The 27,423-nt window shown below is 38.2% G+C and overlaps 1 protein-coding gene across 1 annotated transcript; it reads left to right on the forward strand.

Annotated features, from left to right (window-relative positions):
- The first annotated feature begins 1,045 nt into the window (after positions 1-1,045).
- On the forward strand, positions 1,046-25,989 carry LOC124157179. The gene is made up of 6 exons (XM_046531710.1): positions 1,046-1,251; positions 4,153-4,258; positions 6,440-6,535; positions 10,192-10,380; positions 11,631-11,724; positions 25,667-25,989. The coding sequence occupies exons 1-6, from the start codon at positions 1,119-1,121 to the stop codon at positions 25,820-25,822; spliced, it is 774 nt and encodes a 257-aa protein (XP_046387666.1). The 5' UTR covers positions 1,046-1,118; the 3' UTR covers positions 25,823-25,989.
- The last annotated feature ends 1,434 nt before the right edge of the window (positions 25,990-27,423 follow it).

The raw sequence follows: 27,423 nt of genomic DNA on the forward strand, positions 1-27,423 counted from the left end.
ACTTCGGCCGATTAGGGAAAACTATATAAGTTCCGCATAGTAGGTAGCTAAGTAAATACATAAGATAGATTTTCAGCTATCAATGGATATAGTAAATTTTAATAGACAATAAAAAGATATTTAAAAACGTTCGTAAAATAATTTTCATTAATCGCCTAACTATTTACCTGCCTATTTTACTCCCGCATCGCGGTAGTGACTTAGCAATCACTGTTTTTCAGAAAATCAGCCGCCATAAGGAAATCGAGCTAACGTTAACTGAGGCATTTTGCTTTCTTAAATCCCTCTTAAGTCAATTTGTCCTTTAAGGAACTACTGCAAAGCTCGACGAAGATTTTTACTTCGATATCTTGCATTCAAGGCTCTACCACTCTACTCTCTTAGCGAAGAGAATGGTGTACCGTGCGATGACGTCAGAAGGCGTTTCAGGTTTCAAGCGATATTCGAGCCTTTTTAATTAGCATTTCTTGACGTTTGTGGAGAACTAAGAGAGTTTTGGCTTATATATTTGGACTCGTGAGAAAATTTTCTATTCTATGAGACTAATTAGCTTAATGAACCAATTTAATGCATGTTCCCCATGAACTACAACAAAGTTAATGTCATATTTTGTGGAGTGGGTGTCGGTCGATTCTTTTCCACGCGTAAATGTATTAGGGGGCGATTTTCACTGGAAGTGCTCTTTGCATGTGAAATAATTTCTTTCTCTGGAGTAGGCGTTTTGAGAATATTGTCGCTATTTCCTAACACAAAGTTCACTTTAATGCGTAGATTTTCACATGCGAATGCAGTGCGGAAAAAGATTTGGAAATTTGATTAAACAGTAGATATTTGAGATACAGAGTCCCATATAGATTGGTATATAAGTGGAGCAGCGAAATTCTATCAAAAGGCTTATCGCTATTTTTTAGGTGTTCAGAATTATGTTATCTCCTTGTCTGACGTCAACTGTTTTCATTTTTCCTCCTCATCCAGCAGTTATCTTCTTTCGAGGGTTCTTTTTATCAGCTAATGTTTTAGCAGGTTAGTAGGTATATAAGAGCTTACTTGTTATCACCTATTTAGTCTTCAACGCTACTACAGCCACTCTCTTGACCTTGATTGCAATTGCCAGGAATATGAATTTTCTTCGGCCGATAATCGTTGCCACAATCATTTTCGGTATTGCTGGTGCACGATTTCCAAATTATTACATCCAAGAAGGCAGCGATAGTTTTTCTCAACCCTTCATCGGAAAACAGGATTATAAAGGTTCGTTTTTTTCGCTTTTTACTTTCGAATATTATAAAAAATATAAGTACTCGGAATAGGCTTTATTTAAAATAGAAGTTCCGTTACGGAATTCTAACAGTAATACAATGTAAATTCCTGAAAATTAGCTGAAATCTCTTTGACAATTGCTATAATGCTACTCAAATACCCTTCGGCAATTTAATGTGGAACCTCTTCCCTAGATAATGAAGGTATTATGTAGGTTTGAGAACTCAGCTTCAAATATGTAAAGTAAATTTCGTTTGAAGTTACTTAAAATTGTGCACAGAGATTAACAAATTAAATCAATAACGAAATTTTGTACTATTATCAATTTCATCGATTGCCTACGGCAGAATAAAATTATTCCAAATTTGTATTACTTCGATTTTTTATATGTAATCAGCAAACGTCTTTTCCATCGTTTCCACGTCTTTTCTAACAGTTGAGATATGATTGTTTATCTCCTTCAAATTTGATGGGTACCCACTCAATTTTCATTGAATGTCAAACATTAATATCTTTAATGAAATTTATATAATATATCTATAATGAAAATTGCCGGAAAATTCTCTTCCGATTGTGAGTTGAATCAAGCCATGAAATAGTTCCCAGGTCCAATTCCATTTCATTTCCAGTGTAAGACCATCATAACCATTTCACACTCTCTTTCCTTCCATTATCTCGTCATTAGCAGTCTTGATGATATTAAATCTATTGCCTTCGGGAAACATATTTATTACAGTGTAAGTAACGGCCAACAAGGTGCGTGCAAGCAAGTTTTTACGCTTAAAAAACACGTATGTTTCCTAGCGAAGATTTCGTTTCACTGAGAAATGAATGTGCCAGGAATGTGCGAGTATCACTTTTTCATCTCGAGTCGAGTTGAAAACTACTCGCGAGTATCGAGTCGAGTCGAGTACGATGAATTATGGACCAGGCAATACAGCAATGCATACTCCAATACATTCTCAAAACTCCAATACCCCAGAGAATTTTCAATTCTGAATGCTTAGCATGATTTGAAAAGGAAAAGGTAATGAGGAATCTTGATGGTAATTGGCAGAATTAGGAGATGAAAGAAATAAGTGTGTCTTAAATATAAAAAATAAATGTGCCCATAGGCACAATTGAAACGAATTAACCTCTAGTAATATGTCGACAATTTAAGTCATAGGTGTATCCTAACTACTGCGGTGAGTCCTGAATAAAGGTTTTTTCACAGTAATAATAAATATTATAAAATAAGTAAATGAATCATATAATATTTGTTCCTTTGAAATTCTCTGGCAGAAAAACCAATTGTTCTACATGCTTAGGCATCAGGTTTGACGTCTCCATGTTAAAGCATTAGGGCCTGCAGAAAATTATCTTCCCCTACACACTTTTACACACTTAAGCTACACAAGTACTATCCCGCCAAAATTGCAAGATTTCGGAACCTTTGGAATTTTAGTTTAAAACTATATCATCGATTTTTATGGATCTAGAGTCATCATAAAATTGAAGTGGAAGAAACTGAACGCAACAAATGAATATTATGTCGCACTTACGCAGTAATCAAAAAGGCTAAAAGATAGCACAACTTGTGACAAGAAAACGCAGCTTTCAGCGCAAAACATCGCGGCGAGGGTGGAAAGGAAAGAAGGGTTGCCTTTCGCGGAAATAGTAAATGTTTCCCTCTCTGCCGACGAAGCATGCCGACTCAATCCCTTAACCCTACTTCAATACCCGGAGCATATTTCTTATACGTGAGATGGTTCCGACAAATATGACTTAGTACCTTCACTCGAGTAATGCGTTAAATGATCAAGTTTATTGATCCACAATCCTGGTTAACATCCTCAGTTTAGTGTTTTAGGTCAACACTGACAATATGCCGTGCTTTAAATGGCAATTTTCAAGAAAAATATTTTTTTTAAACTTGATAAATCGACCTCAGGGTCCTGTGGAGTGTAGGTCAACCTTGACGCGCGATCAAAAAATCGCTCTCATTTCCTTAGCCGCAAACTTTTTCCAAGTTATCTGGTTAGTTATCTTCAGAAATTTCTTCATATACGAAGCACCAGGTCAAAGGAATATTGTAATTTTTTATTCCATAAAAATCATACCAACGCAACACCACCTGCATAAATTCGAAGAAACTCGAGGAAAAACAAGATCGCGGGTGTTTTTGAAAAATTGGTTATGTTTGGACAACTGTATCTCAGGAACGGGTAAGATTTAAGCAAATCTGGCAGCTAAATCTATCATTCATAATCCTAAGATTCAAGTTTCTATCTCAAAAAAAGGTCATTTAGGACTTTGGTCCAGCTTTTTTCCGATTTCGGACCTCTGTGCGCTGGGTGGGAAGACGATAAAAACGGCTGGCGTAAATGTATTCGGCGTTCACGTCGACCACTAAAGGGTATACAGCAAGTTGCAGCTCTCAGGCCAACGCATAAGAATGACTTATCGGCTTTAAAAACGATGTTATTACATGAGCTTCCTGATAGCGCTTCCTGTCGGCAGATTGCTGCCTCGACAGCTCTGTAGCCGAAATTACTCGACTCGACTTTCGTAATACTACTCGATACACTCAAGTCGAGTACCAACTACTCGAATCGACTCGGATTTTCGAGTACTCGCACATCCCCAGAAAATGCTTTCATTCAATCCTATGGATGGCTTTGATCCGAAAGGGGTCACAAACAAATGTGTGTGCTTCCGCCGTTACTTGGCCAAATGCCTCCGTAATGAAATAAATCTGTGGAAAAACCCACGATTTCGCTCAGCGAAAGAGTCAGGCGGTAATAGAACTTCACTACGCATAAATCGAAGCGGCGTCATTTGATTAACAGGAATGTGTAAAAATCATGCATAAATGTTCAATTTTTACGATGAAATATGGACACTTTTCAGATGAAATTCATCAGAATGTGGTTGAAGGTGCTACAATATTGAAAAGTTTGCCCAAAACTCGGCTGGCATCTAAAGTAGAACACCAACAAAGCGAGCTAGATGAACTGTAAAGGCCTGGTTACACGGTGCATTAACCCGTACGGGTTAATGTCTAAATGTATGAACGCGAGAATGAACGGAAAAATTCACCGTGTAACCACCCCAAAATGTACAAATGCATGAACGCGTGAACGGAAAATAGAACCTGTTCTAATTTCGTTCATGCATTCGCACAAGTTGATAACAGAGCCACCTGGTGGGAAACGACACATTTAGTTGTCATCTGCAGGGCTATTCCACGGCCGTCTTGGCTATTCAGTAACTCTTTACGCGTATTTTTTCATTTGTACTGTATCGTAAGTGCTTGAATCCTACCACAAACTCACCATTTGCATCTACACTAATATTCGCATAGATTATCCCTGTATGTATGCCGGACATACCAAGTTTATGCCTATGGTATCTTATTGGTTGTATTATGCCGGAACAAAACAATCGATGAGGTTGTCACAGAGTTTTCAATACGACATTTGTGAAATACAACGGCTATCATACGACTTATAGAACACATTTAAACATAATTAATATCATACGAATTAACGACAATTCTACCTTTTATACGTCCGAGGTGGGAATGCGCTGGCCCACCACAAAAATACGACTCACATTACGCAAGTTCATAAATCGACAAGACCTCTAAACCAACATCTTATCCATCAACAGCAAATATCTTCTTAACTTTATAACCGTCCCGGACAAAAGTAGAACAAAGTATTAAAAATATCTACTCTCATACATCATCTACACTCAGTGAAACAGATGACAGAAAAATGTCTAGTAAACACGGCTTAAAAACAAGATGCGTCTACAAATTTTCAGCCTAAGTATTAACTTTGATAACGGTCTGAAATAAATATAGTACCATTGAGATATAGCATTAAGCGAGCGTTAACGATAAATATTAAATATAAATAAATATTACTGGCACGAAATGATACAACTTCGGCAACTACAATGAAAACCACTGTTTACACGGCAGCGCAAATATATAACCAGTATGTGAAATTTCCTGGTCCTATACAGGAAACAACGAAAAGGGAATTATTTTCTGGTAGGTATCGTCTGCTTCCTACCTAATGATACTGTTTTCACATTTAAATTTTGCGCACTGTAAAGGGAATAAACAAAAACTAAACGCCTCGCGTTACGAGAAAATGTGTGAAAACTTGTGCGAACGCATGTACCGTGTAACCGCTCATTCGTGCTCCTCGTTCACGCAAACGTACATGAATTCAGACATGCAAACAGACACGCATTCATACATTAACCCGTACGGGTTAATGCACCGTGTAACCAGGCCTTAAGTAAACACCAAATGAATGGTAAAATTCACCTTTTAAACACATATTTAAGGAATTATTTTCTATTTCATATGCAAATAAAATGTATTCTCAAACAGCTAAGAGTCTCAAAACTTAGACACAGAAGATGGAATATTAACGCAAAATCACACGCGTCTGGAAATTCATCACTTATTCACATGTATTAACAGAATTTCGCTTCTCTTTCTTTCCCGTATAAATGTAATTTACATTAATGGTGACGCCTATTTACCTACCTTCACCACGTGGTGTACTGCATTCCAAAGAGCTGTTTTCACGAGCATGTTGGTACAAAAACATACGCCCAGTAAGACGACCCCTAAGTTCTTGAAACCTTATTGTTTTCACAGCCTAATAAACGTGAAAAATTATGAACCGACTCGGAGAATTGTTGCTTTTGGAAGAAATTAGAAATTACCTATAAATGACCAATTCAATTTTCACTGATCGATTCATGAAGGAGTTCGAATGACCCCGATAAAAAGATATATTTTGAATAATTGTCGCAATTCAGTGGAAGCACCTAAATAACATTCCTGTACTCTCCGGAAAATATTTTGGAGGCTCCTGATCGAGAATTTTCAACGCAATTTCCTTCACGGTGAAGAGGAGAGTCAAACAAAACACTGTCGTAATTAAAAAATTAGTATTATAAAATATTTTTATGGCCAGCCTAAGAGGTAACAGGGACTGTGCTACCTCACTAAACTTAAGGTCGTGGGTTCCAATCTAACATGGGTGGGTTACAATCAGCCAGGGTCATTGATTAATGCGTTAGCCACACGAGTTTAATGCAATATGTTTATCTTTTTTTGCAATTTAAGTGAAGTTATAATAATTAATAATTCGACAATATTAATTTGCAGATTAAGTAAGTCAAAGTACGAACCTCTTCACTTCAGCGACAAGCGAGGACGATTGCTGGCTCTAACGCAAGACAGACGAACCCTCACCAGAGTCAAGTAAGAACTACTATTACTTCGTTTCTATCCGCGTAATTATATTCTTTCGTTTTATAATATTTAAGGCGAAAGTGATTGCCCATAGTACGGGGTTACCACTTCTATCGGAGAGGAGGAAAATTATCGTCGTAAAATCTTCGCTGTTACATGTAAGTCAGCTATTAATCACTTGGATGATAATCCAACAATAATTATAATATGGGAGAAATAGAAAGGTTATAATGGACAAATTTTCTCAATTTTGTTGTTTATGGTGAACAAACATAATGATACAATGAATGAATTGTCAAATGAGAGTTTTAAACCATTTGAAATGTATGATTTCCGGCAGTTATTGAGCAATTAGAATGGCGTAAGCACGGGCAGACGGAGAGCGTCACCTGCGGCGAGTTGGGCGAACTGATTGGAACGGGGCGACAGCACAAATCAGACAGAGGGAGGGGGGAAGGGGGAGGGAGGGGAAGGAGGGAGCTCTCTTTTTTCCAACAATGCGAATAAAGATTGTTTACTTTCTAAGGGAAAGAGACGCGAAAAAGAGAGTTTAATTATAGTTCTCTCGGTTCAATCTAGTCCATTTATTTAACTGACGAAGAAGTCAAAACTGCTAAATTTTAACGGAACATTATTGTTTTCTCAATAAAGTAAGGGATGTTCTGTAACACTGATACTATCATTCGATGTAAACAAAAGCTGCCTTACATTGTTCTCACTGTACTTCACCTCACCTGGCCCAACTGGTGTGAGAGCCTTCAAACCTATCTATACCTCCACTGCGCAATTGCCCACTGAATCAAATCCACGCATCTAGCAGCCCAACAATAAGATAGCACTCAGCTGGCAGTAGTCGGAGCATTAACGCTCACCTCCGAAGCTTGGAGAATTGGAGGTGAGCGTTAATGCTCAGCGGATACTGCCAGCTGAGCATTTTCGTATTATTGGCCAGCTACATGAGCGGATTTGATTCGGTGGGCGATTGTCGAGCGATTCAAGAACCCATTTCCGTAAAATTAATCGAAATTCCCTCCTTTAAAGTAGAACTTCTTAACTCAGGTAGGAGGGTGGGTCGTGGGGGGTGCTCAAACCCTCTTCTTATCCTTCAGGTCACCAATCCAATCTTGACTCCATCTTGAAGCGAACACTCGGCGAAGTTATTCTCTATCCCCTCCTTGACTTCTTACCTCTCACCACCCGAAACACTGCATTCAAAATCTGAAAAATATCTACCTGAATTGAAAATTATAGCAACACACTGGAGACAGCCAGAAGGCTGGGACTAGTGCAGCACCAAAATCAGAAATTCCGGCGAGGCGAGGCGTGACTTCACTCCTGAACCGAAGGTAACCTGATATTCCTGGCTTGTCTAGACGCGTCTAAGGGTGGATGTGGGTCTGTCTAGACGGCCGAGTGCTCCCCGTCCCACTTTCTACCGTCACATTGTTGCGGAGGGCTGAGGGGAGGTCGGAAATTCAAATTGGAAATCCGAATCCACTCCAATATATGGTATTCTATCATTCTCCTTCCTTTTAATAATTGCAGCCATCGTATTTTGGTGGCCGTTTCTCGAAATTATTACTCCCCTCATTCAATCCAGCCCCTTGACATTAAACCTAGAGTAAATAGTCCAAGTCTGCAGTCTCCAAATACGTTTCCCAAGTCATTTGAAGTTACAGATGAAAAGCATGCTTACAGTCAAGGATGAAAAAATATTTTTACATCAAAGTACAAGGAAGCGTAATCGGTCCCCTGTTGTTCATTGTATATAATAATGATCTCTGCTCCCGCATTAGCAGTAAAATACGTTTATTTACTGACGACGCAGTCATCTATCGCGAAATTAGTGATCACTCTGACTATATATGTATTTATTATACTCCCCAATGGTTTTATTATATTCTATCAGTTATATTTTCTTGGATGGCTCCTGTGACAAATAATCCTTTTTCTTTCAAAACAATAAATAGTCTTCAAGATGAAAACAAGTTATCGAAAAACATACGATGATTCGAGGGATCAGGGCTAACCTTGAGAAATTCCAGAATAACACTTGCTTCCAAGCCTAAATTTCGATGGAAGTAATGTTATATCGCCTGGTTGAACCCTAAAACCGTCTGAATAACATAAGCACCAAAGTTAAAAGCAAAATCTAAAAGGCTAGTTTTAAAAGAACATTTATGCACTGTAGTGACCAAAGTAAGGTACCATTTGCTCATTATTTGAAAATTTATGCGCAAATATTCCGAATTGTAATAATGTTTAATTCAAGTCGTCAAATTGAGGTCATAATTTACAAATCTGTCATTTTTGTCCTGACAGGAATTGTCTGAAAAGTGTAGATTATTTTTTATGAATCTAAATATGCTTTGGTTCAATCATTTCCGAACCAAATCCACGCCTTATCGTCTTCTTTCACCCAGTATCTTGTTGTGGAAGTCGGAGACATCGCTGATTCGTGAAGTAAGGAAGGACTAATTCGGATTGAATGTACAAAGTTTTGTATTCCATTGCACCCGAAATGCTTTCATGTAATTCATAAAGAGTCATTACTTGTTGTAATTCAATCTGTTGTGATAATAATGTCAACTAAAAACTGGAAAATACTTTATCTTCTGTAAAAATATTCACTTTGACTCATTTCTTTCAAGCCGTAATGCATCTCTAATTTATATTGGATTTAGATAAAATAATGTAGCATCTCATTGGAAATATAATATCTAAGAATTTAAAAAATCAAATATGACGATATCTGTCAAGTACGAGACATAAAAAGGCGTAGGATTATATCTGACAGTAAAAACGGCATTTTCCTGCGAGACGGAAATATGTGGTAATGCGGGTTGCACAACTGACTATAGATACCGTATTCGGCCAACGTTGCGAAAACGCAACATTATTTTCCGGATCTGATTTTCGCTTAATGTTGACTCCCTGAAGAAATATAAGCTTTAATATCTATTATTTGAAATTTCTACGTCCACATGAATGAATAAAAAACTTAATAAAGGGAATAGTTACTCTTAGGAAAAATTATTTATCTTGCTTAACAGGAGACTCGAAAATTGACACATTTTGAGTATTTTTATACATATCGAAATACTTACTAAATGTAATAATAATCTCACTTAAAATCAGTTTAAACTTATTTTTATCGAAAAAAGCGAATTCTACATGAATAAAATTCAATTGAAACATTTTTTTTTGCATTTCTCAATAATGCTGCGTTTTCGCAACGTTGGCTGTAAATGGGTTAAATAAGGATTATTAATACCTTATCAAACGAAGAAAACTTTCCGACCTTAGCCAGTTTTAATAAGTGATTATTGAGACATGTTTCCCTGAGCTCTGCGCCTCATGCATGCATTGGTAACCTCAGACGATGTATAACTCCTATCTTCTCCCGTAGAAACTAGGTCCCTGTGACGTCACGTGGAGTGGCATCGCATGGGCGCCAATCTGGCCTTTTTCAAATGGGGTTAAAATTGACCACTAACATTCGTCTAAACCGGTATTTCTAAAACGAAATAATTTGTATATTATGAATACAGTAATGGTGGGTAACGAATCGCAATCAATGCCTTTCGTTTTCTTTGATGAAGGAAACTACCCTATTAAATGAATAAGTAAGTGAAAAGCCGTTTTTCTCCACTCTTTCCACACAGTCCATTTGGAAAGTGGTCCATCGATGCGGTTGCATTTACGTCAAGACCACTTCTGGACTATGAGTTCCTCGAGATCACTATCTTGGAAAAAAATGCCGAAGATGGAGAAAATTACTTCTTGGCAATCGGAGTGACGACCGAATTTCCTGAAAAAATTAAAGAAGTACCATCGGATTTTAAGGACCTTAAGTAAGTACGACGAAACCTGAGGTGATATCCGGAGCAGTCAAATCGATGACTTGGTAAAAATAGACGTGAGTGATATATGGCCGTTTTCCAATTCGCAATTATTCACCCTTCGTGCACTTTTCGATCGTCAACTTACGGATGTGACGACAGCAAGGGTGGATCCGATTGGCGAGGGCCCGAGGGAAAGAAGGGTAAGCGAACAAGGGATCGCTGATGCTCCCTCGTTAACGTGCCCTCGTAGGAAGTGGACGTGAAAATGTCGGCAATGGAAAACTCAGAAATCTTGAACTGGAGTTTTTAGTAATTTCGTGTTAATTATGTGAGCTTTTTTACGTAATATTACATCGGCATTGTGAATTCTTGCTCTTCACATGCAAGAATATAAGTATAATGGTGAAATTGATTCCTAAATCAACCACCAGATGCGCTAACACTACCCCGCGCGTCACATTTCGTCAGTCAGTAGTTCGCATTATTTCCGTTCACGCTTTATGGCGCCAGTAGAGCATTAGTGAGGGAATAGGTTGCAAGGGAAAAAGGGAACAAGGGAATTAGTGGATTGGAAAACGGCCTATAGACTACTGAGATAATTCAATGACAAACACTCACCATTCATTTCTAAGTTATTTAGTGATCTGCTCAACCAATTCAAGACCGCCTAGCATCACGTTGATTTGAAATACAAACAGCAAGTTCGGTTCTAAAAAAATGGAAGACTGTGAGTGTACACTGATATGTATAATCAGGAATCGGGAAAGTTGTATTAATATCCCGGCAAAGTCAAATAATTTTCCACAGCGATGGACTTGTGCTGTTTTCTTAAATTAAGAATTGTAATGAACATCTCGAGGGCCTCGATGCAAAGTTTCGTTCATCTGAATTACCTTTTTCCAACCAGACGCTGAAAGCATATCGTGGAGCTGAATCATTGTCAGAGAAAAGTAAAAAAAAAACGGATTACATATTGTTTGGAACCTTTGAAAAAAATCATGAACAGCAACAAATTAACAATAACATGATGTTTTCTTGGTATGATATATTACGCCAGCGAGATGTTTATTTAAAGTTGATACATTATAATGTGCACACAATGTATGAAAAATAATATTAAAGCAAGGTCAAAAAATGCATTCATTCTGACTTTTCTTAGCAAAGAAGCAGATGATACTGTATGTCACCGGAATAGCATAGGTATAGATTTAAGTGACGAATATTAAGTGTAAATAGCTGATGAGAGGTGCTTATTTCAGAGCCCCAGGGTGGTTTCTCAACGGAGTGAACGGGTACGAGTGTAACGGACAATGCCAGAATATTGCCGGCATTAAGCTTCCAAGGAAGGGCCAGGTGAGTGTCAATACTGGGACGAAGTGTCATCAAGCTTTGAAGTGGATAGTGGAGTTTTCCTCATTGGAATAGTGCATGTTATTGGATAAAAGTTTGGCCACAGCATACGATATCGATCGGGAATGAAAATGAATTTAAGGGTAAAAACAATGCGGAAAATTCAAACCGTGTGCTTCAAGTTAGCACTTTTATAATAATTAGAACAGACCGTAGAGCCTTTTTCATACAAATAGATACATTTTCATAAATTTTACTTCAATTACTGCATTCATTCGCTAATTACTGAAAAATTATAACGGTAATAACCCTATTAATATTTATTTTTATCATAATGATACATGATTAAGGAATGCTATGCTGGATTTTATCGAAAATGATAAATGATTTGACGCAGTCATAAATACTTTTTCCTTGCAAATACTTGCATAATAGAGTACACCAAAATTGGCATTTTCAGCTGCAATTTCCAGAAAATTTAGAAAGAGTTTTCAAGGCTTGTATTGAAGTTTTCTAGCAAATTGTACTTTCATTTGCAAAAGTCTTGCAACAAATCGAGCGGCGCCACTTTCGCTCCATTGTCAATTTCTGGCCACCATTTAGTTTGAATGATCACTATCTAGGTATGAATCTTCATGGTAGCTCGGGAACGACTCACGAACGGGTCATCGTGACACGGGAGTGAGACGTAGGAAATCATTACGATGTTCAGTTGAGTAAACGAGCGTAGATGTTGTTAAGTCGTCGCGGCGTTTGAGATTATTTTTGTACCCGTAGTTGACTGGAGTAGATAATTGAAAATATTTACCCGTTAAAAGAGTGGGTACCTATGACGCTGGGCTTCCAATGGTAAACCCCAAAAGGCCGGCTGGAGGCACGATTTCGCCATTAGGAACACGGAAATCAACTCGCTCGTAACCCTTTTTTAGGGATTCAACGTCGTTCAGGAGACTTTATATTAAGTTGTTGAAATATTTGTTCGATATAGAAGAATTAATAAATGAAAAAAAATTAACTGGCAATTTTCCGGAAAAAAACACGACTCTGTCGTCTCCACCATATTTAATTGATTGGCATTAAATAGTTCTTTACGTAGGTTGAAGCTGATAAAGATAGCTCCATAAGCTTTCTTCTTCATTAATTATCAATTTGTTAATTGGATAAATATATTTACACCGATGGAAATGTTTCTTCGAAAAAAAAATGGAATTTTGATTGCCAAAAAAAATCGCTAGGCCTCATCGTTGCTAGCAGAATGTGTCTCTGTTTTTACTGTTTACATATCTAGGAGAGGCTTCAATTCTTACGATAGCACTAACATATTTAGTGATCATGTCGCATTAATCTTCTTTTTGTCATAATAAATTAGTTATTGTTTCGATTTTAATATTTCGGCCATTATTATATTATTAAGGACAACCAACTTAAAGAGTGACTTAATAGTACGACTTTTACCTATCCATGAATGCCTCCATTGGTAAGGTTTCCAATAACAACAACGGACAGAGATTAAATTGAAAGTCAATTTAAACCAATATTCGCCCTTTTTTAGGGAGGGAAATACTTTACGCATCTATTAGGGAGGTAAAATACTTTGCGCATAATTTAGCCGCTCCCTCAGCTCTCTCAGCTCAACGCTGAATCGGGTGCTCCCGGGCCGTAGTTTTGGTCAGCTAATAGGTCCTGCACCTCGTCTTGCCCTACATCTTTATCGCAACTTTACCAGCCAGGGACGAGAAGTAGGTTACCTGGAGTAAAACTTGCAGGCCGTAAGTGATTCTCACGTACTTCCAAAATAGTGTAAATAGGGCCCATTTGTAGCACTATCATATACATGTTGATGCCACAATTCGCTTGAAGAAAGTACGCACTAGAAAAATAGTTGATAAATACCACAAGATAAGCCTTTCCTATATTTAAAAATGAGCGCCGTGGTGCGTGCGCGATTAAGGATTACCATTACATAGGTTATTCCTAGGATTGTACTTAGTAGATCAGCTAGTCTCACATTCTGTTCCTTTCCAACAAAATTACTGTTTTAAAAGACACTGATTGTAGAATACTGAAGCCTAAAGTTTAAAAGTAAAATTCTTCACTTAAATTATATCTTTTTCTATCTCTAAGAAAAGTTTCCGTCACTGCTCATTTACGAAACGAATAAGGGTAATATTGTTCTGAAAAACTTTACTGGAGAAATTAACTTGGTAGGAAATGGCGACAAGTTGATGACAAATAGGCAGCATACTACATAGACGGACAGCATAATCGCTGCAAAATATCATTCATAATTTTCTTTTTAATCAGATAAAATTGATCTATTTAAGAAATTACGTATATGGAACCTTAGATTATTGCGATAGTTCTCATTCCAAAGGTTAATAATGTTGACCAGTTACGGACCTGTAAAGGAAACCATATAGCACTAGGAATTACATTCACCAGTGATTCTGATTGGAGTTCCTTCAAGAAAACGCAATTGATTCGTCCTACCGCGCTAACTACGCATGATTCCCGTCGCACGGTCATTTAAATTATAAATTGTTGCAAAAAATGCTCAAATTCAACAGCTGGTACCCTCTAAACATCAATTTCAAAAATAAAAAAGCTATAAAATAAAATACGGCTGTGCGGAGGATAAAACATTTTTGGGCACGGGAAGGACTTGAACGCGGGTCCCTCCCAGTATCAGCCCGAATGTTTATCCACTGAGTTATTTCTAGCTCAAAGTCATTAAGTGATAATTTTGATTATTTAGTGTTATTGTAACAATGAGCTCCTTCATGTGTTTCTCCTACGGCTTCTCACTTGAACGAATTTGATCAAAATAATCACTTTCTCGGCATATTAGTCTTTTATTCGTTTATATGATTATTACTTGAGCACGGAGGCTTTCGCATACTCGTCGTTAGAGATGTTTCGGCTGGTTAGTATATACAATAGGAATATAATGATTTTGTCGCCTGCGACTTCGGTATGGTATCGTCTTATTAAGTTATTATTATTTGTTATTATGTTTCAAACTCGGTATTTGTATTTCTAATGAAGCAAGCGTATACATTCATTACAAACAGAAATTCTGTTAGGATTTGCTTACGTCCTTCTTACTCGACTTGAAAGGTTTTATGAAATGAGCTGCAGTTCCACTGATGCCTTAAACATAAAACGTATTGCCAACAAACACATTTCCTAATACAATGTAACCTACTTAATGCAAGTAGATAATTCAATTAATAATGCTAAGTAAGTATCCTACATTATCCCGAATTCATCAGTGTATATGTAAATGATTGCATCTAAATAAGATAACTTAATCATCAACGACATAGCAGCTTAGAGTTATTATTCGCATTCACACTAATTCAGCAGTAGAATATATTATCAAACAATACCTGTTGAAATCCGACAATCATTAAAAATGGGACTTTTAGATGGAATTAAGTTTTCCTCGTCATACTTTGAATAAGTGGAAAGGAATACATCTTTACCGATTGACGGACGTCGGAGAACTCTGTTATTACTTACGCAACGATTAATGCCGATCAGTTTAACTAATTCATATTTTACGTGTTTGTTCAGATATTTATATGACGAAACACTGGGAATTTCAAAGCTGCCTCGTATCATATGTCGTAGATATTGTATTAAAACATCAACCCGAGTCGATTGATGTAAACAAAAGTCTGCCATGTTCACAGTGAACGACTCGTGATTTCCAGCTCTCTGAAAAGAGCAGAGATCACTCAAAGAGAGCCAAGCTACCAACTTTTTAAAATCTCTCCGAGGAATTACCTTCGATCTTTCCTACTGAATTAAATGCTACAATGTGTTTGGGGGAATATCATGAACATTAATTTCACTTAAATGGAAGCGGTCAAATCCCGAGACTGAAAAGGATGACAAAATACCTCACCCACCCAATGACCCGTTCTCCATGCATTGAACCATGAAGACTAGTATTGGATTGTTGCATACACCCGAAAACCATACAATTTCCGGGCACAATCTTTGTGGAGCGAAAGTGGCGCCGCTCGATTTGTTGCAAGACTTTTGCAAATGATAGTACATAGTTATTTTCTCTATCCAATCTCTGTAATTATCACGGCGGTTCCCAAATTTCCTAATACCCAATACGGCTAAGTCCGCCATTCTGGTCAACGCCAAAATTCCGTGATCCTACGTTAAAAGAAGTTTTAACCAAAATTTCAAGAGGTTAAGTTTTCAAAATATACATAAGAAAGTATCTAAGATCTAATAATATATGAGCTTAATAGGTTGATGTGAACTTTTTTAATTTTGGTAAATCGTAGTTTACTACGACAAACCCAGTGAGAAATGGATCGTCGAATCTACGTCGATTCGACGTCGAAGTACTCATCGATAAAACGTCGATGGTAACACATCGATCGATGTCTATATGGTCCGAAAATCGACGTGTTTTCGACGTCGACGCCATCGACGTGTTTTCGACGTCGACACCATCGACGAGTTTTCTATGTCGACGAGATATCGTCTTTTTACCTGCGATTCCTACTAATAATTGCGGAAATATACATCTATTCGGCTAATAAAGAGCATCTATTGCTGCGCCAACGACGTATTTCAATCGAGCACGAAAAGTCTAAACAAATGAAGGCTGAAATACATTTATAATGGTGATTTGTAATCTTAAGTCCTTCGTATTCATCTTCAATAATAATCAGAAATCCTTGAGAAAAAATGTGAGGTGTTGACATCTATGACGCGAGTATAAAGGTATCGAAATGAGGTTAACGTAGTCACAAAGCCAAGCTTGTGCATATCACATACCACGCAGGAAAGAAGTAAGAACTTGGACGCAAATAGAAGGTCCGGCGTATGTGGCAAATGTGCGAAAATGGAAATCTTGAACACATTAAATAGGGGAAGCTAATCCTACCTGTCATACAGCGGTCCAAAAGCAGACCGATTCCGAAGTATGGAAGACGTAGTGAAGCTTGTCTTTACTAAGCGACGGAATGCCTTTTTCGATGATTAATACGAATCCAAAAGCTCATTAAGTTTCAGAAGGATTTTAAATACCAATAACAGGATTTAGAGCTAGCAAAGTTTGTCGCGCAAAATAAATGCGACAATAAATTTTCTATACGGCGCCGAATGTCTCTGTTCCGAGTTTACTGCGAAGAACTAACAGCATGACGACTAACAGCTCAACTGAGACACGCAATCGAACTTCAACGGTCAAGTTACAGAATTAAAAGGAATCAAAGATTGTTCTCGGAGATTAAAACTTATGTTTATGGATAAATAAAATAATTATTTAATTTTATATTTCTTATTTAAGACACATATGTTGTAATAGCGTCTCACCGTTATTTTTAAGACATTAAAACTACATCACTAAGTTCTCCCCTCAGCCAATCAACACGCTGACCCCGCTGGCCAATGAGAATAACACGTCGAAAAAACGTCGATTGGACAAATAAAATCGACGTCGACCACATATCGATCTATAGTCGTCGAATCGACGAAGATTCGACGTAGATTCGATGATCCATTTCTCACTGGGAAAGAAAAACAAATTCGAAAATTCAAAATGTGTATTTAAGCGTAATTAATTTGATGGCAAGACCTAAAAAAAGAATTTTTTATACAAATTAAATTGGCAAAATTGCCGGCGAAATAATTACATTTAAGTCTATCACAATTGTTAGAATACGACGCTAGAATCCTCTCTAGCATTACTTTTACGTTTTAAATTTCGGTTCACTTCAGAAATAAAACTCTAGCAGTTAGTCAAACGAGTTAACATTTTATATTCACTTATTCACATTCTTTTTACCCACAATTCAATGAAACAAACAAAAGACATACAAAAATCATTCTATGGGGCGGGATTAACTCAAACAAATTAGGAACAACACACCCCCTTTAATCCCGCACTTGAATAACACCAAGCAATTCAACAAACTTTCTAAATCTAGGATAGGGCAAAGATTTTGTGAATATGTCAGCAACCATATCCTCTGACGGCATATGTTGCACCGAAATTTGCCCCGTGTCCACAAGATTCCGCACATGGTGGTACACAATATCAATGTGCTTCGTTCGCTTTTGAAATGCAGCATTATTTGACAGAAAATAGCTGCCTTGTTGTCACAAAACAATGTCACAGGAGAAACTTCACCAATAAGTTCTTCTAAAAAGTTTCTCAAATAGATAGCTTCGTTCCCAGTCTTTGCCAGAGAAACATACTCGGCCTCTGTAGAGGACTGAGCCACTAAACTCTGCTTCTTCGACATCCAGGAGATGACCCCCCCACCAAAAGTGAAAACATACCCAGAGTACGACTTTCTGTCGCTACCCCAGTCTGCATCTGAGTATCCGCACAGTCCCTCATCATTTTTACAATACACAAGACAGTGGTCAAGAGTCCCTTTGAGGTATCTCAGCACTCTCTTAGCACACGCCCAATGTTCATCACCATAGCAACTATTGAACTGGCTGAGATAGTTTACTGCCTGTGTTATGTCAGGTCTGGACCACAGACTTAGGTACATCAAGGACCCAATCAAGTTCTGGTATGGCACATTTGGCATCTCACCCTCATTTCTCTGCAAATACAGCCCACTCTCAAAAGGAGTTTTTACCGGGTTGCACTCCAGCATTCCGAACTTCGAGAGAACCTTTGTCAGATAGGCCTTTTGGGAGAGAAAAAAATTTTTATTCTTTCTATCACGAAAAACACTCACACCCAGAAAATATTTCAAAGAGCCAAGGTCTCTACAATCAAAATGGTCCTTCAAGCTCTTCTTCAGCAAACACTTATCATCATCACAATTAGACATGACAAAAATATCATCCACATGAATGCCCACTACAGTTAGGACATCAGTTCCCTTAGATTTAATATATACGCATGGATCACACTTTGACCTTACATACCCCAAAGAAATCAGAACACTGTCAAGCTTAATATTCCAGGCCCTCGAGGCCTGTTTCAATCCATAGATGGCCTTTTTCAGCATACCTACCTTATCAACATCAACCTCATCTACAAAACCTTCAGGCTGTTCCATAAATACCTCCTCATTTAAGTCACCATTAAGGAAGGCAGTACAGACATCAAGGTGTTCTTTGTCCAGGTCCAACTGGTTTGACAAGGATAACATCATTCTCAAGCTCTCTGCTCGAACCACTGGAGAGAATGTTTCAAAATAGTCCTGACCAAAACGCTGGGTATAACCTTTAGCCACCAGTCGAGCCTTATATCGGTCAATTTCCCCATCAGAGCCCCTTTTTAGTTTAAAAACCCACCTTGATCGCACCACATTTTTGCCAGGAGGTCTTGGGACTAGAGTCCAAACATCATTATCTTTCAATGACAAAATCTCGTCTCTCATCGCTCTTTCCCACAGCTTCCCATCGCCTCTAGAAAGTGCCTCTTACCTGGTTTCTGGCTCATCATTTAAATACTCTAAGGATGCTTTATAGGTAACAAAATCAGGGAAATCAAGAGGCTTTCTATCTCTGACAGGATACCTGCGCTCCACCTCATGTCCTTGAAAATTTACTCTTTCCTCTTCAGGTCCTTCTAATGCCTCCTCTGGGTTGACCCTATCGCAAAGCACATCATTATCTAACAAACTATGGATAGGAACTTCTGAATCCCTGCTGATGATATCTTCATCTTGTACTTGAGGAGCCATTTCTTCCAGAAAGACAACATTTCTAGCAATTATCATATTCTTTGGATTTTGACGATCTAAAAGTCTGTAATTCTTCGTGGTTTCACAATAGCCTGTGAAGATGATTCCTTGCTTTTTGCATTCCACTTAGTTCTCTTCTCATCAGGGACATGAACAAAGCTTTTGCATCCAAAAATCCTTAAATGAGACAAGTCAGCCTTCTTTCCACTCCAGGCTTCTTCTGGGGTCATGTTTTTCACTGCTTTAGTAGGTGAGCGATTTTTCAAATATACAGCTGTATTCACTGCTTCAGCCCAGAACTTCTTGCCCAAGTGTGCATCCTGAAGCATGCATCGTGCTTTCTCAACTATAGTTCTATTCACTCTTTCAGCTGTGCCATTCTGCTGTGGAGTGTAGGGAACAGTCCTTTGATGAACTATGCCACAGTCCTTCAAAAAAGTCTCCATTTCTCTATTCACATATTCCCTACCATTATCGGTTCGTAATGCTTTCAGTTTTTCTCCACTCTGCTTTTCCGCTAGGGCTTTGAACTCTTTAAACTTGGCAGTAACCTCATTTTTATGCTTTAAAAAGTAAACAAATGTCTTTCTTGTGAAGTCATCAGTAAAAGTTAACATGTATTTTGCTCCACCCCAACTTTCTTCACTCATGGGCCCACAAACATCTGAATGGACCAGCTGTAGCTTTTGGGACGTCCTGGTCTTACTCTCGTGGAACGACGCTCGCGAATGCTTTCCTTTTATGCATGAAATACAAGGCTCGTCATCTCTTCCTATGAATTTCATTCCAATAGCAAGGCCTTTGGCTAAAAGCTCCATGGACTTTCGGCACATGTGTCCCAATCTTCTATGCCACAGTCTTCGGTTTCCAGATGAGGCAGAGGCGGTATTTACCTTTACTTCAGGAAGTATGTCCAACTTGTAAATGCCGCCCACATTACTTCCTGTGAATTGAACATCACCTTCAATAATACAATTGTCTTTGTCATACACTTTGCATCCATCAGAGTCAAAAGTAACGATTAGTCCCTTTTCTACCATCCTACTCACAGACAGCAGGTTTGTACTCAAGTCAGGAGCATAAAGAACATCTTTAATTTCAGCAGTTTCGGCACGATTCACCCTCACTGGAACAGTCCGTGTGCTCTCGGTGTAAATTTTGTTTTTGCTAGCTACAGTCACTTCCAGAATACTTGGCTGTTCTTTCTCCATCCAATCCTTCCTCATCGTCATGTGAGATGTGGAACCGGAATCAATAATCCAATCACTAGGACTTGTTGTGGAGGTAGCTAACGCAGCATAAATAACTGATGCCTTCTTTGCCTTGTGCTCTATTTTTCCTTGCTTTTCCCATGCTCTATTCGCATTCCTACTAACTCTCGTATCTTTATTAGGGCACTGGAATGCCTTGTGTCCTTCCTTGTTGCAATTATAACATACTAAGCGTTTGGGAGGGAATCTTTTCACCTTGGGTCTTGACATAAACGCAGTTTCCTTCGCCGCATCCTCGGACCCTTTCAGTTTGGCGTCCTGCTGAATCAGTAGTGACCGCACATAATCACTGCTTATCTTTACTCCAGAGCTTTCCATGGCCATAATCATTGGGTCGTACTCATCATTTAGACCATTCAGCATTATTACTCCGATGAATTCGTCGTCTATTCCGGCACCAATGGCGTCTAACTTTTGCGTTAACGACAACACATCATTTAAGTATTCCTCCATGGCACTGTAATCACTTAACTTGATTCTAAAAAGTTTTCGCAACAAATTTAATCTTCTGGAGAGTCCTTTGTCCTCATAAGTATTCTGGAGCTTTTCCCATACTTCTTTTGCCGAACGACCACCTCTAACCATAGGGTATAAGGATTCATCAACCATCAGGCATATCTTGGATCTGGCTTTCGCGTCCTTGCGTGGGTCTGCTTCTTTACCTTGTACAATGGGCCATAGTTCCTCCGCTGTGAGAAACATCTCCATGCCAAATTTCCAGTTGCTGTAGTTGCTTCTGCCAATCAGCTTCTTAATTGAAGGCATCGTTCCCGCCCCCAGGCCTGCCTGTGCTGACTCCATTCTGACGCAATTATATTTCCGCTAAGAAATACCTCTTCCCAAGATACGTCAAATTCTCCACTTCACTCAAAGCACATAGAAAAAGGGAACTTAGTAGCAAAAGCTGGACTTAATCTGAACAATAAGTCCATCTAAAATCGGTATTCCCATGTGGTCGGTCTTTCACGAATTATTTCTTGAATACTTCATTTGCAACTGCATCCAACTTCTGAACTAACTGAATCAAACTAGCGTGTCTGGCCCATGACCTGTTAGAATACGACGCTAGAATCCTCTCTAGCATTACTTTTACGTTTTAAATTTCGGTTCACTTCAGAAATAAAACTCTAGCAGTTAGTCCAACGAGTTAACATTTTATATTCACTTATTCACATTCTTTTTACCCACAATTCAATGAAACAAACAAAAGACATGCAAAAATCATTCTATGGGGCGGGATTAACTCAAACAAATTAGGAACAACAACAATGATATGTTATTTTCAATAACACAGGCCAACAATGAAAAAACCTCTTTACTGAAAATACCTTATTCTTATGTTTTTAAAGTTGCTGAATCCAAATATGATGGTTTCAAAGTTGTATCACCCACCATTTATTCACATTTTACAGTAAAATTTATGAAATCAAGCAATAACTTTAGTATTTAACTGCTTTTTTATAGTTATAATAATATTGAAAAAGTAGGTCTAATGAACGAAGGTAATGGGGATTACTGTTGGTACTTCACCGATAAGTTCAGCAGAGCGATACATCGCAGAAAAAGCTACACAATAAGCTTGAAGGAAAAAAAGGGAAAGAAAATGTGGACCAATTCCAGTTGGCAAGTGAACCCTGTATTATCACGCTGTAGTAAATATAAAAAATTTTTATCACGATGTGGTGAACGGTAAATACAAAGAATTTTATATGTAACACAGTGTTTCATTGATTTCCCTGTATAAGGTGTAGGGGTTTTAGACTAATTATTAAATACATATTGCTTGGAAACTATGGGTGATACAAAAAAACTAAGGGCAGGTTTGAATTCGGCACATCAAAATTTAAGTAGATCAGCAATAAAAATAAAAACGTTTTCAAACAAAAATTTTTGTTTGCTTGAGCAATTGGTTTTTTAATTGGCATTCATGTTGTCATTTCATTCATAAATATTCACCTGAAGCCGATTACTATCCCATCTCAGCTATTTCCATTTCATTCTAATCAACATCGTTTCACTATCTAACCCATCATCTATCACAATTGCGTGCAACATAATATTTTTACGACAGGGATCCGTTTGAGCGCATATGAAAGGAGTTCCATTCAAAGTGTATTCTTAAGCCTGAATCACACGATCATTTTTTTCGTCGCGAAAGTGACCACTATTGCGATCACTATTCCGTCGCGAAAAGCGATCGCACTAGTGATCATTTTTCTGAATCACACGGTCACTCCCGCCGTCGCTTTTCGCATCATTTCCAATATCACAGCTAGTTGTCATAGGACCCACATCACGAAATTATATAGCGTGTTTGTTTATTTATGTCGTTCCCACAATGGGGAACTTGCACAATTTTTTTAAGTACTGCAATAAGAAGGCCTCTACCTCAAATGTGCTCGCCAAAAATTTCGCGTATGAATAATGCTTTTCAGCAGAGTTATGAGTATTTATAAATTGATCTCCATCGGCTGCTTGAAAACACGACGTCATCGTAGCGTGACGTCACGGCACGGAATCCACTGATGACAGACTGTAGAAGTGGATAGAAAATCGATCTACGAGGGCTCAAATGCAGATTTGGCGAAAATAATTGCTGTTGTAACGACAAAATGCAGAATATGAATATTTTGGGTTGCCAAGGCGTTGTTGAAATAAATAAAGGGGATTGTTTGGGGAAATTGGTAAAAAAAAATCAGCCGCCATAAGGAAATCCAGCTAAAGTTAACTGAGGTATTTTGCTTTCTTAAATCCCTCTTAAGTCAATTTGCCCTCTTAGGAACTACTACAAAGCTCGACGAAGATTTTTACTTCGATATCTTGCATTCAAGGCTCTACCACTCAACTCTCTTTAGCGAAGTGAATGGTGTACAGTGCAATGACGTCAGAAGGCGTCTCAGGTCACGTGACTTCAAGCGATATTCGAGCATTTTTAATTAGCAATTATTGACGTTTGCGGAGTACTAGGAGAGTTTTGGCCTATATATTTGGACTCGTGAGAAAATTTCCTATTCAATGAGACTAACTAGCATCATGAACAAATTTCGTGCATGTTCCCCATTGTCAAACGTTGCGCTGCAATCGCTCCATAGGGGAATGCATTCCGATTGGCTGATATGGGGTTTTAGTGACGGTTTTAGCGACGGAAAAAGCGACCGGACGGGTGATGAAAAATAGCGATGGGAATCCTCATCGCGATCGCGGAAAACAATTGCCGGCGACGATCATTTTGCGCAGTGATCGCGATAGTGATCACTTTCGCGACGAAAAAAGAATGATCGTGTGATTCAGGCTTTAGCTAAAGTTAGGATATCCGGACTCCGTCCGCGTTTGCCGACGAAACAAATTAATACAGGAGAGAGAGATATGGTCCTAAAAAGGACCGAGCAAACCAGGATGAAAACAACCTGTGTGCCTAACCACCGCGAGGGAGATTCAAGATCGGAGCCGAATGTCAACATCCCATTGATTGTGAGAAAGGACTTAAGAGAACCAGAATTCAACTGCGACACTTAGATAAATGACCACCATAGGAGTAAATTGCTCTCCGAGGGCGTGTACCAAGTACCACGCGCCAGTTTTTGGCAATAAGGTTGTTTCCTTCATCAAAGAAAACGAAAAGCATTGATTGCGAATCGTTACCCACCATTAGTGTATTCATAATATACAAATTATGTGGTCTTAGAAATCCCAGTTTGGACGAATGACAATGGTCAAATTTAACCACATATGAAAAAGGCCAGATTGGCGCCCATGCGGTGCCACTCCACGTGACATCACAGGGACCAAGTTTCTATACCAGTAGATAGGAGTTTCACATCGTCTGAGATTACCAATGCATGCATGTGGCATAGGGCTCAGGGAAACATCACTTAATAATCACCAATTAAATCTGGTTAAGGTCGTAAAGTTTCCTTCATTTGATAAGGTATTAATAATCCTTATTTATGCTAAGCGCTACCAGCTAGCAGGGTAATCTGCTACCTGCGTCGTATCAGCGCTAAAAGCCTCGCCCCAAAGTCACCTCACTTGCGGCAGCGGGAACCAGAACGACGTCACACGGAGTTTTCCCAGCATTCATACTTAGCCGTCGCGTTTTCGCATGCTTGAAAATTTTTACTCTTCATTTAATCGCGAGAAATAGATATCGTCATTTAAAAATCGAAAATCGTGAAATACTTACTACAGGAGTAATGATCTTTCGATTTAGGCAATAAAAAAATAATTGGAAACCACCCTATAGTGAGGGAGCTGAAAACACGTCTCAATGTACGCCGGAGGGCAACTAAAAGAAAACTGATCAAAGGATCGAAGATCACGCCTGGAGTGAGTCCGGGCCCACGATTATTTTTGAAGGTGCTAACATAATAGCGAAAGAAGGTGCAAACGACTCTGTTGTCGACGCACCCCTGTAACATATTTCAATTTCTACCGAAGAAAACAAATATATGTCCCCACAGTCATATGAGAGGCCATAGAAATCGTATTAAGGCCAAATAATTTCAATTGGGAAGATGGGAATCCAATCCAAAGCGCGTGGGATATAATAATCCCACGGATATTAGGTTACATTCTAAAGATTTTGAATCTAATTGAATAATGGAAGTTTCGCCACATTTCATCAATCAACATTTCGGTCCATCCGCTGAATTCCCGCTGCTGTACGCTGAATCGTTGGGTTCGTTAAATATTTCCATTTATTTTCCATTTCTAAGAAATTCCATTTCTAAGAAAATGTTAATAACTCGGTAATATGTAGCTCAATACGACAATTTACTACATGTTGCTCCTTTGAATAATTTTGTGGTTCGGGAATTCGGGAATCATTCAAACGTACATAGAATAATAGATACAGTTGAACTTTCATTCATTCCTCAATTTAAATATAGTTCTCCGTAAAGTATTTAAAAAACGTCCGATTTAGCTTTAACCAGTTGTGATATTTGGCATGGAAGTTTTATATTTAACCTTCATATCTTTATTCCGCAGGTTAATGACACTTTGGGAGTGGCAATGACTTCTGGAACCATCAGATTCTTTTTCAATCAAGATTTAATTGGTACGGTGGACACAGAATTTTACGGAGAAGTGTACGGCGTGGTGGATGTACCATACAACGTTGATAAGATCGCAATAACATCTTGAGAATGCATTGCACCATACAACGCCGAACATTTCAATATATTGTAGACTTCAATTGTGTGTGCGGTGGAAAATAGATTGGCATGTATGTACGGGTATTTCAAAGTGACTGGCTCGACAAAGTCTTCATTTTAGTTGCCAGAAATATGTGAATAAAAACATTTCTACCCATAAATAATAAAACAGCACCTTTTTTTCCATAAATAAAACGCATAATCCTCTAAATAAAATATTTAAGTGGTGCATGATAGCGCTAGTTAGATAGAAGTTAACATTTCGCTTTCAATAATATCTACATATTACTAGACGACCTGGTGAACTTCATTTCACCTTCATATAATTCTATCAGCGGAAAGTTTTGAACAAATCCTTGTTCTGATGAAGAAATGTTTGTGGTTCTTGGACAACAGTTAGGCTTCTCTGTTCGATTGTGAGCACAACGCCAACCAACTTACGCATCTGGATTGCCCATCTCTCATTATTTTAGTTTTGTTTATATTTTTCTTGGGCGAATACAAATTTGAATTTTATCAGATACTTGTAACGAAACTCACCTTCCACTTCTTAAGTTGTGTCACGCTGGGGTACAGAAATACACTTAATTAAGAAATAACATGCACTAAAATCATTTTTTACATATTATATTCAAAATGTCGTAAAGAAAACTAACATAAACATAAAAGGCGAAAGATTTATGCGGACTGACGTGAGATCTGACGTACCTCTTCCTCCGCGATCTCTCGTAGGCGCCTCATTTTTCTTTGCGTTCTTTTCTTCTTTCTGCCGATCTTTTAGAACTTTTAGCTCTCTCAATACACCACTATATTAGCTTTTCTCCCGATCTTTTTAGAACACGTCTTCTCCTAGTTCTCTCCATAAACGGCCATGTTAGCTTTTCTTTCCGCGTCCCTTACTACCATTATTGCCTCCTCACTTCGATTGTTAATTTTAATTTATTATTTAAACTAACAACATGGCGGTTTGTTTACATACTATTATCGTATAATGCCTTGTAAGTAGGCATAAAACTGTCCTGCATAATATGCATTGCACCCAACGAAGTCATTTGAAAACAACTGTTATAGTATTGAGTGTTTGCCGAGCAATGTTTAGAATCATATACCATCCCAGAAACTAATGAGATTCACGGATCAGGAGGTGGCATCAATTGTGACAATTTTACTTTTCTACCAGCACAACGTAATCCAGTATATTCACCGTTGTACTTTTACACCTTATAATATTGAAAAATTACTTTCATTATCCCAATTTTTACTCATTTTTCGGCTCAACAATGTACTTCCGGATTGATTAGTTGAACACTATTCGTTCCAGGATCAAAGGAGCATTGCGTCTTCCGAATCGCTAATTTCATCGTGTTGCGCTAGCTCTTGTTGTGTTTGTTGTTCACGGATTCGTTGCATTTGAAGCCACTTATTTTTCAGTCGCTCTAGAACGCAATTTTGCAATAACAATACGGCAATTTTCTTTGCCCTAGTAGCACCAAAACTAGATTTAATACGTATCATACATCACCACTATATACATATTATATCTGTATAAAATACATGCAAATGTCCTCTACCACACAGATAATATCTAGA

Source organism: Ischnura elegans, chromosome 4 (genome assembly GCF_921293095.1).
Source record: "Ischnura elegans chromosome 4, ioIscEleg1.1, whole genome shotgun sequence".
Lineage (NCBI taxonomy): Eukaryota > Metazoa > Arthropoda > Insecta > Odonata > Coenagrionidae > Ischnura > Ischnura elegans.

What these genes read in the sequence shown, in the direction of transcription:
- LOC124157179 (XM_046531710.1), top strand. Translation starts at nt 1,119, where the DNA reads ATGAATTTTCTTCGGCCGATAATCGTTGCCACAATCATTTTCGGTATT. An exon ending in CGAACCCTCACCAGAGTCAA is followed by an intron (nt 6,536 to 10,191) that starts GTAAGAACTACT and finishes CTTTCCACACAG; the next exon opens with TCCATTTGGAAAGTGGTCCA. An exon ending in AGCTTCCAAGGAAGGGCCAG is followed by an intron (nt 11,725 to 25,666) that starts GTGAGTGTCAAT and finishes TTTATTCCGCAG; the next exon opens with GTTAATGACACTTTGGGAGT.